Source organism: Helobdella robusta (assembly GCF_000326865.2).
Source record: "Helobdella robusta unplaced genomic scaffold HELROscaffold_16, whole genome shotgun sequence".
NCBI classification, from domain to species: domain Eukaryota; kingdom Metazoa; phylum Annelida; class Clitellata; order Rhynchobdellida; family Glossiphoniidae; genus Helobdella; species Helobdella robusta.
In genome coordinates, this window is record NW_008703893.1 from 1,697,708 (window position 1) to 1,712,571 (window position 14,864).

The 14,864-nt window shown below is 34.8% G+C and overlaps 2 protein-coding genes across 2 annotated transcripts; both read right to left on the minus strand.

Annotated features, from left to right (window-relative positions):
• Nucleotides 1-4,929: 4,929 nt before the first annotated feature.
• On the minus strand, nucleotides 4,930-10,708 carry HELRODRAFT_169712 (hypothetical protein; the record flags this gene model as incomplete). Its single annotated transcript, XM_009015535.1, has 2 exons — nucleotides 4,930-10,148; nucleotides 10,534-10,708. 2 exons carry the CDS (start codon nucleotides 10,706-10,708, stop codon nucleotides 4,930-4,932), a joined length of 5,394 nt encoding a protein of 1,797 aa, XP_009013783.1.
• Nucleotides 10,709-11,253: 545 nt separating this feature from the next.
• Nucleotides 11,254-14,783, minus strand: HELRODRAFT_169713 (hypothetical protein; the record flags this gene model as incomplete). Its single annotated transcript, XM_009015536.1, has 7 exons — nucleotides 11,254-11,464; nucleotides 11,664-11,833; nucleotides 11,968-12,098; nucleotides 12,530-12,631; nucleotides 12,699-12,850; nucleotides 12,988-14,077; nucleotides 14,720-14,783. 7 exons carry the CDS (start codon nucleotides 14,781-14,783, stop codon nucleotides 11,254-11,256), a joined length of 1,920 nt encoding a protein of 639 aa, XP_009013784.1.
• Between the last annotated feature and the right edge of the window lie 81 nt (nucleotides 14,784-14,864).

Below are 14,864 nucleotides of genomic sequence, written 5' to 3' on the forward strand. Positions count from 1 at the left end.
ATTCATTCATTCATTCAAACATGTATGTGTAGTGAACACACTTTTAATAATTTTTTAAACTTCAACACCGTTTTAAATATTTGCCAATAGAAAAATCAATAATGCGTGAGTAATAATACGAATGAATTGAATGAATTGCACATATAACACAGACACACATGCACACACAGACACAAACACACACACAGACACACAAACACACGCACCCACAATAACAGACGCGCACCACAAATTATTTCATTACACTAAAGTTATTTTAAGAATTTCACTCATTAGTTAAGAAATATTATGCCAAATTATTTTATTGAAGTAATGATAATAATGTCGATAATAATAAATATTAAAACAACAATAATAAAAATAATAATTTATAATAATAATAAATTTGTTTATTATACTTTCATCTCGTGTGCCAGCTGCTGAAAGAGACCACCCATATTTCGACACTCTTTCTCGTAAACACTGAAATCCATTTTGCAGTTGTGGTTGTTGTCGCAGTTGTTGCTGCTGCTGCTGTTGTTGTTATTGTTTGATGACGTGGTTGATGGCGTCAACAATGTTGTTGGTGTTGGGAATGTTGTTGGTGTTAGGAATGTTGTTGTTGGTGTTGAGGTTTTTGTAAAAATGTGGTTTTTTATGCTGTTGCTTATTGTAATGTTGTTATTTAGCTGTTGTTCTTGAGGTTACGGTTGTCTATGTTAATGATTTTGTGTTGCTGTTATTGTTGTTATTATAAAATTTTTTATTCTATGATTCTGGGAATGTTTATCTTTTGGGCTTAGTAGTTAGATGGATCTCATTGTTGGCCAAAAAAGATAATTTGAGATTTTTTACCTATAGAACTTTTGAAATAATTTTCACGTTCCTAAAAAAAATGGTTGTCGATATGCTGTCTTACTTGTTTTTTGTGGTTGTTGTTGCAAGTTTTTTAGTAGTTGTTGCTGGTTTTGTTGTCGTTCCAATTGAACTTTTTCAACTCTTTCTCAATATATTATCACACTAGTCGGCTTCCAGACATAATGATACTGAAAACAAATCAAAATCCGAATTTGAAAACCCTAAAAACAAAAAACATTTTCAGAAAAAACCGCTTTATGGGCAACTTCTAAAATTAACTGTGCAACCAACAAACTACCTATCCTCAAAACATAAATAACAATTTCCGTTATAATAAATTAATCAATATTGTTGCTGGTTTGCGTTTGGGCTGTTGTTTCGTTTTTAGTTTCATATTAACTCTACGGAATGAATGATGATGACTTTATGAAGTATGTGAGCGTACATATCACCAATACAATACAATACAATAGAATATACATTAACTACAATACGCTTTATGTACAACACATACACACACGTAAGTATACATATATATGCACGTATATACGTATATATATATGTATGCTTATACATATATATAATTTAATACAATTTTTTTACCAGAATCAGAATATATAAAGCAATCACTATTCATTAACACTATTTACCTACATACCTACTAAACTATACAATAAACATTTGTTTGTTCGTTTTGTACTTGAAGAAGATATTTTAAAATAAAATAATATAAATAAATAATTTATTTATTAATTAATTAACTAATTAATTATTCATTTATTTATGTAATAAATCAATTAATTAATAATAAAATCAAAACGTTGATTAAAACTTTAATTAAAGAACTAAAAATAGACTAACATGGCAAAGATGAGCTTATAGTATATTTCTTTTTATTAAACATTAACATTCATCTAGAATTAAGAACGTATGCATGTATATGTGTGTATGTATGTGTATGTATGTATGTATGTATGTATGTATGTATGTATGTATGTATGTATGTATGTATGTATGTATGAATGAATGTATGCATGAATGTATGTGTATCTATAAATGTTTGGATACATATACTTATGTAAGTAAGGCAGTGGATGAATGAATTTAAATGTCTTAGCTAACAATTTTCATTTGAGTGACATCATGTATGTATATATGTGCATGCAAATGTATATATATATATATATATATATATATATATATATATTTATATATATATGTGTGTGTGTGTGTGTGTGTGTTTACGTGTTGTGTGTGTGTGTGTGTGTGCTTTTATTTATATAAGATTCATATACCTGACACAGTCAACTATTATGCTTATAACAATATAAATAGAGCTTAGTAAGTTGGCGTTTGTTATGTTGAATGTCTGCCTTTAATATTGTTGCTATTGCTATTTTTAAAGTTACTTGCTTGTTGATACTGAAGCTGTTGTTGTTTTTGTTGTTTTTTTTCTGTTGATGTTATTGCTTTTAATACTTTTGTTAATGGATTTTTAATGTATTTATGCTGTTGATGTTGATGTCATTGCTCAAGGGTTTGCTGATAGATTTAAAAGTCCTATTCAATTCATAAATTTCTGCTAACACACGCTCATATGTATAATTTTATTTTTTTCTTTAGTTCGTTCGTTCATTTATTCATTTGTTTATGGATTCGGTAATTCATTTGCTCATTCATTCATTCATTCGTTCGTTCGTTCGTTTGTTGGTTCGTTCGTTCATTCATTCGTCCGTTCGTTCATACATTTGCTCATGTACACAAGTCATAAAATTTTAATTAATGTGAATACTTTTCATGCATTCGTGTATTAAATTATTCTTAACATCAGAGTCTTTTTTCATTCATATATTCATTCTTGTTTTTTTTTTCTTCATTCAATCGTTCGTTTGCTCATTATGTAATTCATTCACACATTCACTTACTCACTCATTCATTCACTTAACTCATTTTTGTATCCATTCATTCAAGCCCTTACAATCAGTCATTCATTCAATACTTCTTACTAAACATTCGCATAAAGTAAAAGTTAAACATTCTTCAAGATATTATTTGATATATGATAAAATAAGTTAATGAACGTTATACTCACATAAGTATTTTAGCATTTATATCATTGTACTCTCACTCTCTCTCTCTCTCTCTTTCATTTTCTCTTTCTCTCTCTCCATCACTATTTTTCTTCCATATATAAATAATAAACATCCCTTATATAACTGTCATTTTAATTTAATGTAAATAATATTTTGTTGATTTTGCTTTTTTCAACGAAAGATCTTTCATAAACTCTTTCTCTCTCTCTCTCTCTCTCTCTCTCTCTCTCTCTCTCAAACACACATGCACACATACAAACACACGCATACACACACATACACGTTATTATTATTATTATTATTATTATTATTATTATTGTGCTGTGTTACTATTATTATTATTGATATTATTATTATTGTCTAGTTGTAGCTAAAAATTGTTATTTGTCTCATAGTTGAGAAAACTTTATTATGTGTGTTATTATTATTATTACAATTATTATGGTTGTTACTATTATTATTGCTATTGTTATTGATGTTGTTATTATTATTATAAGTATTATTATTGTTATCGTTGTTATTATTATTATTATTATTATTATTATTATTCTACCTGGGCTGATCGCTGTCTGACTCTGACGCATAGTTCAAATTGATTTTACTGTGTATGCTAACAAAAATCATCGACACACACACACACGCACACACACACACACACACACACACAATATATATATATATATATATATATATAACAATATATATATATATATTTATTTATTTATATTTGTGTGTGTATTTGTGTGTGTGTATGCTTTTTTGTGGTTCAGTGTTCAGCAGACAGACAGTGCGTAGTATGATTGTGGCTTGTCATCTGCAGGTGCCTCAACGTTAACGCAAGCTCACATCCCATATAAATTTCTAAATTGAGCAATTCTTTTTACCAGTACACTCTTTTACTCTCCTCTCTCTCTTTCTTTCTCTCTCTCTCGCTCTTTATCACTTTCTTACTATATATATATTTTTTTTATAAAAGCATTCTCACGTACAGTAGTCATCCAGTAACAGCAAGTAACTAATCAATGAAAATGTATACACATATTTATAAAATACAAAAAAGCAGACAGCAATAGAAAGTTACATTAAAAATAATTAATTTGAGAGATAGCTCAGATTGTAAGAGGGCCGTATCTGTGTTTCTCTCTTTTTTTCTCTCTCTCTCTCTTTTTCTCTCTCTCCCTTTCTCTCTCTCTTTCTTGTTTCTGTCAAACTGTTTAAAAGTGATCTGGTTCAAATGCAAGAACAAATATGATAACTGCAAAAGTAATTACAATGTGCCTTCTATTCACACATACACTCACGTACACACAACACACACACACACACATCACACTCATACAAATACAATAAATATATTAAGCCAACACCAAAGGACAAACATGATAATGCATTAGTTATTGGAATATTGGAATTAGTTCGATGTTTACTGAAAGATGATACAGAGGTTCTAATTGGGACCTTGAAAATACCATCCTAATTTTCTTCCTTCGCTTCATCATTACCATCATCGTCATAATCATCATCCTTATTGTCATCATCATCGTCGTCATCACCGTTATTCTTGTTGGAATATCTTATTTTGATATATATATATATATATATATTTATATATATTTATATATATATATTAATGGAATAATAATAAATATTTTATTTAAAATAAAAATGTGATTGCACATGTCTAAAAAATTCGTTTTAATAAAAAAAAAACGGATGGATAGAAGGTAAATAATGATGACATAAACGAGTAAAATGATGAAAATTATTTTTAGCGGAAAAATCAATCAAAATGCCGTGATATTAATAAATAATACAGTTTGGTTGTTATTGCTGTCACATTAATAATGCCATTTTTATTATCGTAATTGCCATGAGACCACATCACCATTCTCATCACCACAACCCTCGTCTCGTCATCATCTAAATAAATGCGATTGTACATGTCTAAAAAAAACTTTGCTTTAGTAAAACAAAATCATCATCATCGTCGTCGTCATCGTCAGGAGCATCCAAATCTTTTCATGTCCATCTTTAAACAATGATCCTGAATCTTCTTTTCTAACTTCCGCCTGGCCAGCATCTGATATATGCATGACGTCATCGACTCACGTGATGACGATCTATCGGAAGTCGAAGATTCAATACTCTTGTAAAAATGTGGAAATGGAGTCAGACGCCTGTTTCCACAGTCTGCGGAATGTTTTGAAGTTTTATGGTAACGATGCGACGAATGGGATGGTGAACTGTGTATCAGCGTGTCGCCATCGGCATCATCTTCGTTATTTTCATCGCCATGTCGTCTGCACGCTCTAGGATTAAACTGTAGAGTTTGCTTACTTCCATCTGAAAACTGTTTATATTTGTTGATGTTTGGCCTGGAGTGGTCACGTGATTTGCTGACGTACGCTGATTGGATGAGGACGCTACTGCGGTTGTCGCAGTTGATTAGCGCCGTTGTTGGGTTGTTACGCTGAGGACATCTGGGAAAAGATGAACAACGCTGCTGCTGCTGTCGTTGTTGCAGCTGCTGTTGCTGCAGTCTGCTGATGTTGCAGCTACTGTTACGTTTCATAACATTACTTGGATCGACATTGCCACAATGTTGCGCGCAGTTCTCACAGCGAGATGACGACGACGTACCCAAACTGCTTTCACGCACTTCATCCATCCTAGTTGGCTCACTACAGTCAGGTCCATTTAGTTTGCGGGTTAGAATTTTTTTTAACCAGTTTGGGAAAAAACTTCCTTTCTTATAAATTTTTGATGTTATGTTCCAGCTCTGTCTCTTACGATTTGAGCAACAATTCTTGCTGACACGACCCTCCGTCACTCGATTGAGAGTCTTACTGAACGTTTTAACTTTCGTTAGACAGTTTTCTTTGTTACATATGTCTCTACTGCTGTTACTGCTGCAACTTCTGTGATTATGTCTCTTGTTAATCTCATTACTACTGCTTGCGTCAGCAACTTTTTCCTTTCTATGGCTGAAATTGCTTTCGTTATTAATTTGCCTACATACGGTGAGAAGACGGTGGTCACTAGTAGTGCAAGATTTAACGAGATTTCCGCAAATATTCTTCAAAATGTTCACCTGACAGTTTCTCCTGCTCCTGTTGATTTTCAGTTGTTTCAGATCAATGTTCACGCCGTAGTCGCATAGGTTCTGCAGGGCCAGCAACTTACGTCTCGAGATGTTACCGGCCCATCGGTATTTGTTCATAATTGCCTCAGCTTCCTTCCAACATGCACTCACATCAACGTTCTCCGCGAGGGACTCTCTTGAATGTTCCAATCTGTTGCTGCCCCATCTCTTCCGTTCGCTAGTCTTCAGATGTTCGGTCTCGTTGAATAATCTATTTTTCAAAATCTCTTCACATTTATAACGCTTAATTTTGTTGCAAGCATCGAAGTCAAGTAAGCGGATGCGGTTGAAGTTCTCCACCTCGCTACAGTCTCCATCAGGTGTTGATGTTTCAGCATCTTCACAACTTCCAGTTTCCCTCTTGCAAATCTTTCCTTTGTATTTCATCTTTTCAAAGTAACTCATAAAGTCTATGTTTTTAGAAGGAATTAACTTGCTTTTGAATGCTTCTTGATTCGTTTTGAACATTTCAAGACAGTTTGAAACTTTCAGAGGTTTCAATGAAGATGATGTTCTTGTCTGAAATTTAAACAAGTTTTTGTCAGATTTTAAAAAACCCAAGTCAACTTTTGGTTTTGTTTTATCTTTCGATATTTTGGTTTTTCTACAGATATTTTGTAAATCTAATTTGTTTTCATCGGTATGTTTGCTCTCAATTTTAGTCGCGCCCCTGTTCGAATGTTTTGAATCTTTCAACTTTAATTTCTTGTCAGAAAGAGTGGATGACTGATTGAGAGGTGTACATATTTCTGAGTTATTTTTACTATCAGTCGTCAATGTGTTCAGTCTTACTTTGTCGCCACGATCGTTCCGATAACCATCGCAGCTCGATAACGCTCGTCTGCAAACATCAGAGTTAATTTGCTTAAATTGAAGCTGCTGCTGTTGATGTCGTTGCTGCAGTTGTTGCTGCTGCGGTTGCGGTTGTTGTTGCTGTTGCTGTTGATGTCGTTGCTGCGGTTGTTGTTTTTGTAGATTTTTTTCATAGCAGTATTTTAGATTGATATATTTGTTGTTATCTACAATTTCTTTAGGAAAACTTCCCACAGACTCCATGTTCGATTCTTTGATGGCTTTTTGTTTGCTGTTTGATGCTTTGTTTTCAACGACAACGGATTCATTTTTACTGGCGTCAGTTAATGGAAGGTCAACTTTGTCATCCAGTCCGTATTTGGCGTGATTCTCGCTGCAGACATTTTCAAATCTGAGATTTTGTGAGATTTTTGATGAATTTTGTGCATGCTGTTGCTGTCGTTGTTGCGGTTGTGGTTGCTGTGACAGTTGTTGCTGTTGTCGTAGTTCTTGTAGTAGTTTTTGTGGTCGTTGTTGAAGATGAGGTTGTTGCGAATTTGAATGTTGTGAACATGTTTGTGAACTTTTTCTCTGAACTGCTTCTGGCATGTTTTGCGATGATCGCCTTTGCTGTTGGTCACTTATCTGTTGGTGGGTTTGTTGAATTTGCCGCTGGTCCTGCTTAAAAATATTTTGCAAATCCTTTTCGTATTGAACTTTTTCGAGGAGAACAAAACTTTTAAGACTTCCACTCTTCATGTTTTCGGCGTTGAGTAGGGATGGTGCAACCAGCTGGCTGGTGTATGAAGGACACATGTCTGTTTGCGTAGTTTGAGATTGTATCGTCTGACAGTATTGGTTGCGGGATTTTGTCGAACGATTTAATAATAAATTTTCATCATATGCGCGTTGTTGTGGTTGTTGCGGCTGTTGTGTCTGTTGCTGCAGTAGAAGTTGTTGAGGCTGCTGCTGCTGCTGTTGCATGCGATCGGAACATTTTTTCAAAAATTCTTCAATTTTTGCAATTATTTTATTATCAATCGATTCGTTATCCGAACAAGAAAATGCAGAACACTGCTTTTGAAATTGTTGTCGTTGTTGGCCATTTTGTTGTTGTCCTATTTCTTGTTGTTTCAGTTGGCACTGCTGATTTTGATCAACAAGTTGTTGTTGATTTTGTTGTTGCTGATGTTTTTCATTAAGTCGTTGGATAACTCCATCGCAACTGGAGAAGGATGAAGATTTTTTCGAGAGTTGTTTCTGTTTGTTTTCGACATCAACCCACCAACTTTTTGGTATGGGTTTGTAATCAGCGAGCGACGTGCTGCAGGACGGTTGCTGCTGCTGCTGCAGTTTGCTGCCGTACTTTTTAATGCATTCCTTCATTTGTTCCTTCAGTGATTTTTGTTTTGCTTGCTCTGGTTTGTCCTCGAGGCATTTCTGCTTTTGAAACTGTTGCAGCTGATGGCTCTGCGATGGTGAAAGTGAACTGCATTTCTGGCTGAGTTGCTGTTGTTGTTGTTGATAATCTTTTCCATCATCTGAATATGTAATCATGATTGAAGATTGAGGAATACGGTTAACAACTGGAAGAGCGTTGTCGACATAGTCGGGAGCAATGTTCTGTTGTTGTTTCTGTCGTTCCATGTACTGTTGTTTCAAATATTGACAGCCTTCCAACATGTTGTAATATTGTTGCTGGTGTTGTTGCTGGAGTTGTTGTTGCACGTGCAAGCAGTAGAGTTCGTATTGTCTCTGCTGTTGCATCACTTTCATTTTTTCGACGTGTTCATCTCTGCAGAGTGGTACATAAAACTGAGGCCGCCAGCAGCTGTTTCTAGTTGATTTCAAAGCCGAAACGCATGTTGTCGTCGTCGCGAGTTTTGTTGATTTTGTTGCGTACCTGTTGGCGGTCGTCGCGGTGATCGTTGCGGTACCACAATGTTTCCACGGCGGGTTTTTCTTCATGCTTGTGAATGTTTTTTTCTGCGTGCATTCGTTTGTTTTGTTCGGTGGTTTGTATTCGTTGCATACGAACGTGTTGTACTTCTTTGTTGTATCAGTTGCAATGCATTTGTATTTATTCAGAATGTTGGGTTTGGTGTTGTATTGTTTGTTGCAGATGTCCAAATTGTTAAAATTTTTTCGAACTTCCAATGCGTCGTAGTCAGGCAGAAATCGGCTGCACTTGTTCAGCGCGTTGCCATTCCTGTTCAACGGTCTGTTTTTGTTTGCGTTGTTCCACTGAAGATCTTGTAAGGATGAGGTGGAGTGAAATGATGGCAACAATGTTTTTATTGTTGTTATTGTTGAAAGTGATGTTGTTTTCGAAATTGATGTTGCTGTTGTTGCTGATGATGGGTCATTGTGGTTTGCAATATTGTTAGATTTATAATTCCGATTATGTTGATAGTCATGCCGGTAGTGTTGCTGATCAAAAAGTTTAGTACGTTGTCCGTTCTGTGGGCAGTAATAATTGCGTGACTGTTCAGTTGTTGTTGAGATGTTGTAGTTTGTCACCGTTGTTGTTGTTGAGTTGATGAATGTGGGTGTGGCCACCGTAATGACGTCACAGGGTACATGCCAGTATTCGATTAGTTGACGGTAGTCTTTAAAGTTTTGTTGGTGTTGTTGGAGTTGGTGTTGCGCGTGTTTATGATGCTGCAGTTGATTGTGCGAGTGATAACATCGTTGGGGGTGTTGTTCCTGACGATGTCCTAGGCGCTGTTTCTCTTGAAGTTGCTGTGATGGTTGATAGTGTTGCTCGGTTGGGGAGTTTTGAAATTTGTTACATTTTTGCTGCTGGTATGAATGCTGTTTCTTGGTGTTGTGAGAACTTTGATGGAATCGTTCATCTCTACCGAACAGATTATTTTGAATGAACTTCTGACCTTGGGAAGTGCTCTTTTCAAAAACAGCGTTGCTATTGTGAGAAAAATTTAAGTTCTCTTTCAACATCTTTACAAGTTTTGACGACATCAACCAGTTCTTCACTCCACTGTATATGTAGAAATTTTTACTATCCGCATCAACAACACTCGTTTCTGAATGGCATTTTTGAAGATTGTTGTTACATGATGATGAAGAAGAAGAAGATGTCGTTGTCGTCGTTGTTTTTGTTGTTGTTGCTGTTGTTGCAGAGTGGCTGCGCAACTTGTCATATCTGCAACAAAGTTCATTGATTCGTCTGTGGAGATCAGCATAGAAATTATTTCTCCCTTCGTTGTACTGGTCGGTCATTTCTTTGATGTCTGACTCCAACGTTTCAATTATTGAAATTAAAACTTATCAATTAATAATAATTAATGATGATCAATTTTTTAATATTATTTGACGACTCAAACAACTAAAAAATACTTCGGTGCGGAAATGGTTAAGGTGCTTGCTTAGTCTTATTGCATAGAGAGAGAGTGAAAACGTATGATGTGTGTGTGTGTGTGTATGTGTGTATTCACAAATGTGTTTGTGTTTAGGCGTGGTGCGTGTATTCTCGTACGTGTGTTTGTGTGTCTGTGTGTGTTTCATTTTGATACTTTGTAAAATTATAGAAAATGTTAATGATGACATGTTATTAAAGTTTTTCAAATCATCAACAATTTTCGGATTTTTATTGGCAACGCTATTGATGACTATTCATTCATTCATTCATTTAAAATCAATTCAACTCACCATTATCACTGAGTGAAATTTTGATGGTGAAGAAATCATCTACGTCATCATCTACGTCATCACCACCATCATCTTCTTTATTGCAATCCCTTTCATCGCAATTTTTGTGAGTGCCAACATGATCACTTGCATCACTCATCTTACCATCCTCATCATCGTTTATCATCTTTTTCATTGTGACATCATCATGGCCACCATCTAAATCAACATCATCACTTTCGTCATTATTATCTTTGCACGTATTTTTAATCACATCATCGTTACTGCGTCTGATTATTTCTTCATCATCGTCATCGTTTTTATCATTAATGTCTTTGTTAGCGCAACAGCTAATGTTGATGTTTCCAGCTCCATCATTATCAATACCAGCAGCTAAATGTTTACACGATGACGACGACGACGACGATAAAGATGGCGGGAAAGATGATGATAATGATGGATAAGGTACCGGTGATGATTTTGGATTTATAAAACTGGATAGTGGAAATGAAACTGATGATGAAGATAATGACGATGATAGTAATCTAGAGTATGAATAATAAACAGTAGTTGATTGTTGTTGCTGCTGTAGTTGTTGTAGCTGTTGTGGCGGCTGTTCTAGCTTCTGCTGCTGTTGTTTGGGTTTTTGTTGCAAATTAAAATGACGTCGTTCTATTTTATAAAGCATATTTCCTATCAAACTGTTTATCTGTTCATGACGGGTTAATTTGAAATTTTTATCTACAACAGCGGAACAATTTGTTTTGCTAAATTGTTGTCCTTGTGGTTTTGGCGGTTGAAACAGCTGCTGATTTCGATGTTGTTGTAGTTGCTGGTGTTGTTGTTGATGATGTTGATGTCTTTGCAAGGAATGCGTTCTTCCGAATGATACCCTGGAATGTGTTTTCGGCAACTGTTGAAACATTTGTTGATGTTGCTGTTGCTGCTGCTGCTGTTGTTGTTGCGTGTGGCGTGGTAGTTTACGTTGATCAATTTGAGGCTGTTGCTCCTGATAACGATGATGCTGTTGTTGGTGCAGATTGACGTCAGAGTATTGTTGATGACGTAAATATGGAGAAAATTGTTTATGTTGTTGTTTTTGTTTAATATGGAAATGTTGGTGTTGTTGATGACGTCTTAATTGCTGTAACTGGAAAACATTATCTCCACTGTACACCGAGGCACCAGTCGCCATCCTGCAATCAATCACGGATTGGGATTTGCACAGGGCTGCTGAGTAATTGTTGTTTCGGTTGGCTAGGAGGGCACGCAAATTTTTGTGGATGTCAATCAATAGGAAATCTCTGCTTTTGTCTTTTGCCTGTGTGGTTGTTTAAACGAATGGGAAAACAGGCAAACAACGAACAAATGTGCGAACAAGCAAACAAACGAACATGCAAACAAACAGACAAATATGTGAACAGGCATACAAACAAACAAACACGATGAACCGACCTTTAATTCTTCAAATTTCTTATAAAGTTCATTCTCCTTCACAAGCATGGTGTTCGTTATGGCCATCCTGATAGTTTCCCGCCTCTGCATCTCCAGCCGATTTCTGATAACTTCACCACTTGCACAGCTGTCTGTGGAAAAAAAATAATATATTATACTATAATTAATTAAATTATGATAGTTATAATATTAATTATAATTAGATACATAATGACTTTATTGAAGTTTTTATCGCCAATATAATTAACATCGAACATCTTTTTTTCTCATCATTTTCTCCCTCACCCCCTCCCTCTGTCTCTCTCTATCTTTTTTTTTCTCTTTCTCTTTTTTTATTGTATAATTTTTTCTAACATGTTCATGTACAATGATTGATGGTATTGATTAAAGTGATGTTATTTCCTTACACAAATGTCGTCACCATGCTAAGAAACAACGTCAGAAAATGAAACTTATAATTATAATATACATAATTAAATAAAAATAAACAATTAAATGAAGTAATAATTAAAATAATAATTGTAATTTTTATTTATTTTTTATAATTCGGCTAAAAATTTACTTTGATTTTCGTTTGTCACATTGTCTTTATCCAAACCAACACCTCCAGTATCATGGTTTGAATTTGTTGTTTGGCACAGCGTTTGTTCAGATGAAGTTAATGCTGGCGAGTTTTGCTTTGTTGCTGGTTTTGTTGATGTTGTTGTTGTTAATGTTGTTTTTTTTATTACTGTCATGGGCGTTAAATGGAGAGCTTTCTGTGATGTTGTTGATGTTGGTGATGGTGTTGATGTTCTTTCTAATGTGGTTGGTGAAAATTTTGTTGATGTGTTTTGTTGTTTTGAGATTGTTGTCTCGGTAGATTGTGTTGCTGGTTTTGTTGCTGTGTTTCGATTGGGTGATTTTAATTGTTGGTTATTGTTTGATTTTTGTTGCTGATTTTGTTGCTGCGGGTTTTGCTGCTGATGTTGATGCTGCAGTAGTAACTGTTGATGTTTTATTTGCAGTTGTTGGACATACTGATCCAGTTGTTGCTGAAGTTGTTGTTGCAGTTTGTGCTGTCGATGGTACAGCAGTTGGAGATCTTGTTGATTTTTGAGTAGAGTCAGTTGCACGCGAGCTGAATTTTGCATGAAAAGTTTTGTGTCTCGGGACAGAAGAGAAATCATATTTTTGTTTTTGTCGTCGTCGTCTTTGTTTTGTCGTTGCTTTGATTTTTTATTGTCAGAAAAATGTTGTGGTTTGTGTGATGAAAAATGTTGCTGCAGCGGCTGTCGCGATTGATGTAATTGCTTGTCGCTAGTAGATTGATGTTCGTGTCTATTCATTGGACTTTCGTAAGATTGATAATGATCGTCGGCAAAGTTATTAAATAGTTGTTGCTGGAGTTGTTGCTGTGAGTGCGTCTGTTTTGGATGTTTCAGTTGCTGTTGTTGCTGTTGTTGTTGTTGTTGTTGTTGTTGTTGCTGCTGCTGCTGTTGTTGCTGGGTTATTGTTTGCATAAGTTTCAGTTTTGAAAGGGGTTGTTTGTTGGGTGGCGATCGAGTTGCATTACTTGTTGCGGTGCCTAGATTTGTCTTGTTGCTACGCAGTTGTGTGATTTTTTCTGTTGTTGTTGTTGTGTCTGTTCTTGCAGAGATATGATCTGGCGGGGTGTATTTGGTTTCTATTATTTTTTTAGCAGTTGTATAGGCTAGTTGCAGTTTAGTTGTTGGTGTCGTCGAGAATATTCTTGACATTTTGTTGTTCGGTGTTGTTTTTCTAGTGAAATTCGCAGACTGCAAATTAGCATCATTAACTATATTCTTTTTCTCTGTGGACAAATTTTTCAATTTTGTTGCTGCAACTGCTCCTAATGGCAGTTTTTTAACGTGATGTTTACTGTTAGGCAACAAATTTGATGAAATTTTCGTCGCGGGATGGTTGCGCGACGAGACAACATTTTTAGTTTTTGTTGTCTCGGAAACATCATTTATTTCCTGCGTTGGATTATTTTTCATTGCAGCGCCGTCTACGTATTTTTTGTTTTCCATGCTCACATCTTCCATTGTTTCTCTTCTTCTCTTCTGATTTCTTTTCCTTCGTTCTAGCTCTCTCTTGGCATCAAATACTGTGTCGAAATGTATTAAAATGTAAAGAGGTATTAGGTAAGAGCATATTTGCATTTTTATTTACAAACATTAATAAATGGATGAATAAATGAGTGAATAAATAAATAAAAAAAATAATGCATCGTCATCAGTATCATCATCATCATCACCACCACCATCGTCATCATCTTCTTCTTCATCATTATCGTCCTCATCATCACAATCACGATCACCATCGCTGAGTCGTAATAGTTTGTGAAAAATGTTGAATATCGTGCGAAAAATTTCCAATAAACGTCATGCATACTTTGATTGACGCGGAAAAATGTAATGATGAAGATGATAATGATGATGACGACGACGACGATGATGATAATGATGATGATGATAATGATGATGACGATGAAGATGATGATGAGGAGGAAAAGGAGAAAGAGAAGAAAAAAAGATGATGATGATGGAAAATGATGGAGATGACTACGAAGACAGGAAGACACAGAACAAGCAGTAATTCGGTTTTGATATATTTTTCCTTTAAAATTTTCTATTCGTAAAAACGTATTTTACAAATATTTATAAAAATATCTTGAAAAATAAATTATACATTTTACATAGAAAAAATTAAGAAAAATCGAATAAAATAAAAGGAACGAAATACAAACCGATAAAAAATTTGACGAGATTCCGTGGCAGAGTAATTCTTTCTTGGAATTTGTATTCAGCCATTTTATTTCATTTGTATAAACTTTTTGTATTCTCTGTATGAACTTTGTATTAATTTGGAATTAACTCAGCATTAGTTTTGTA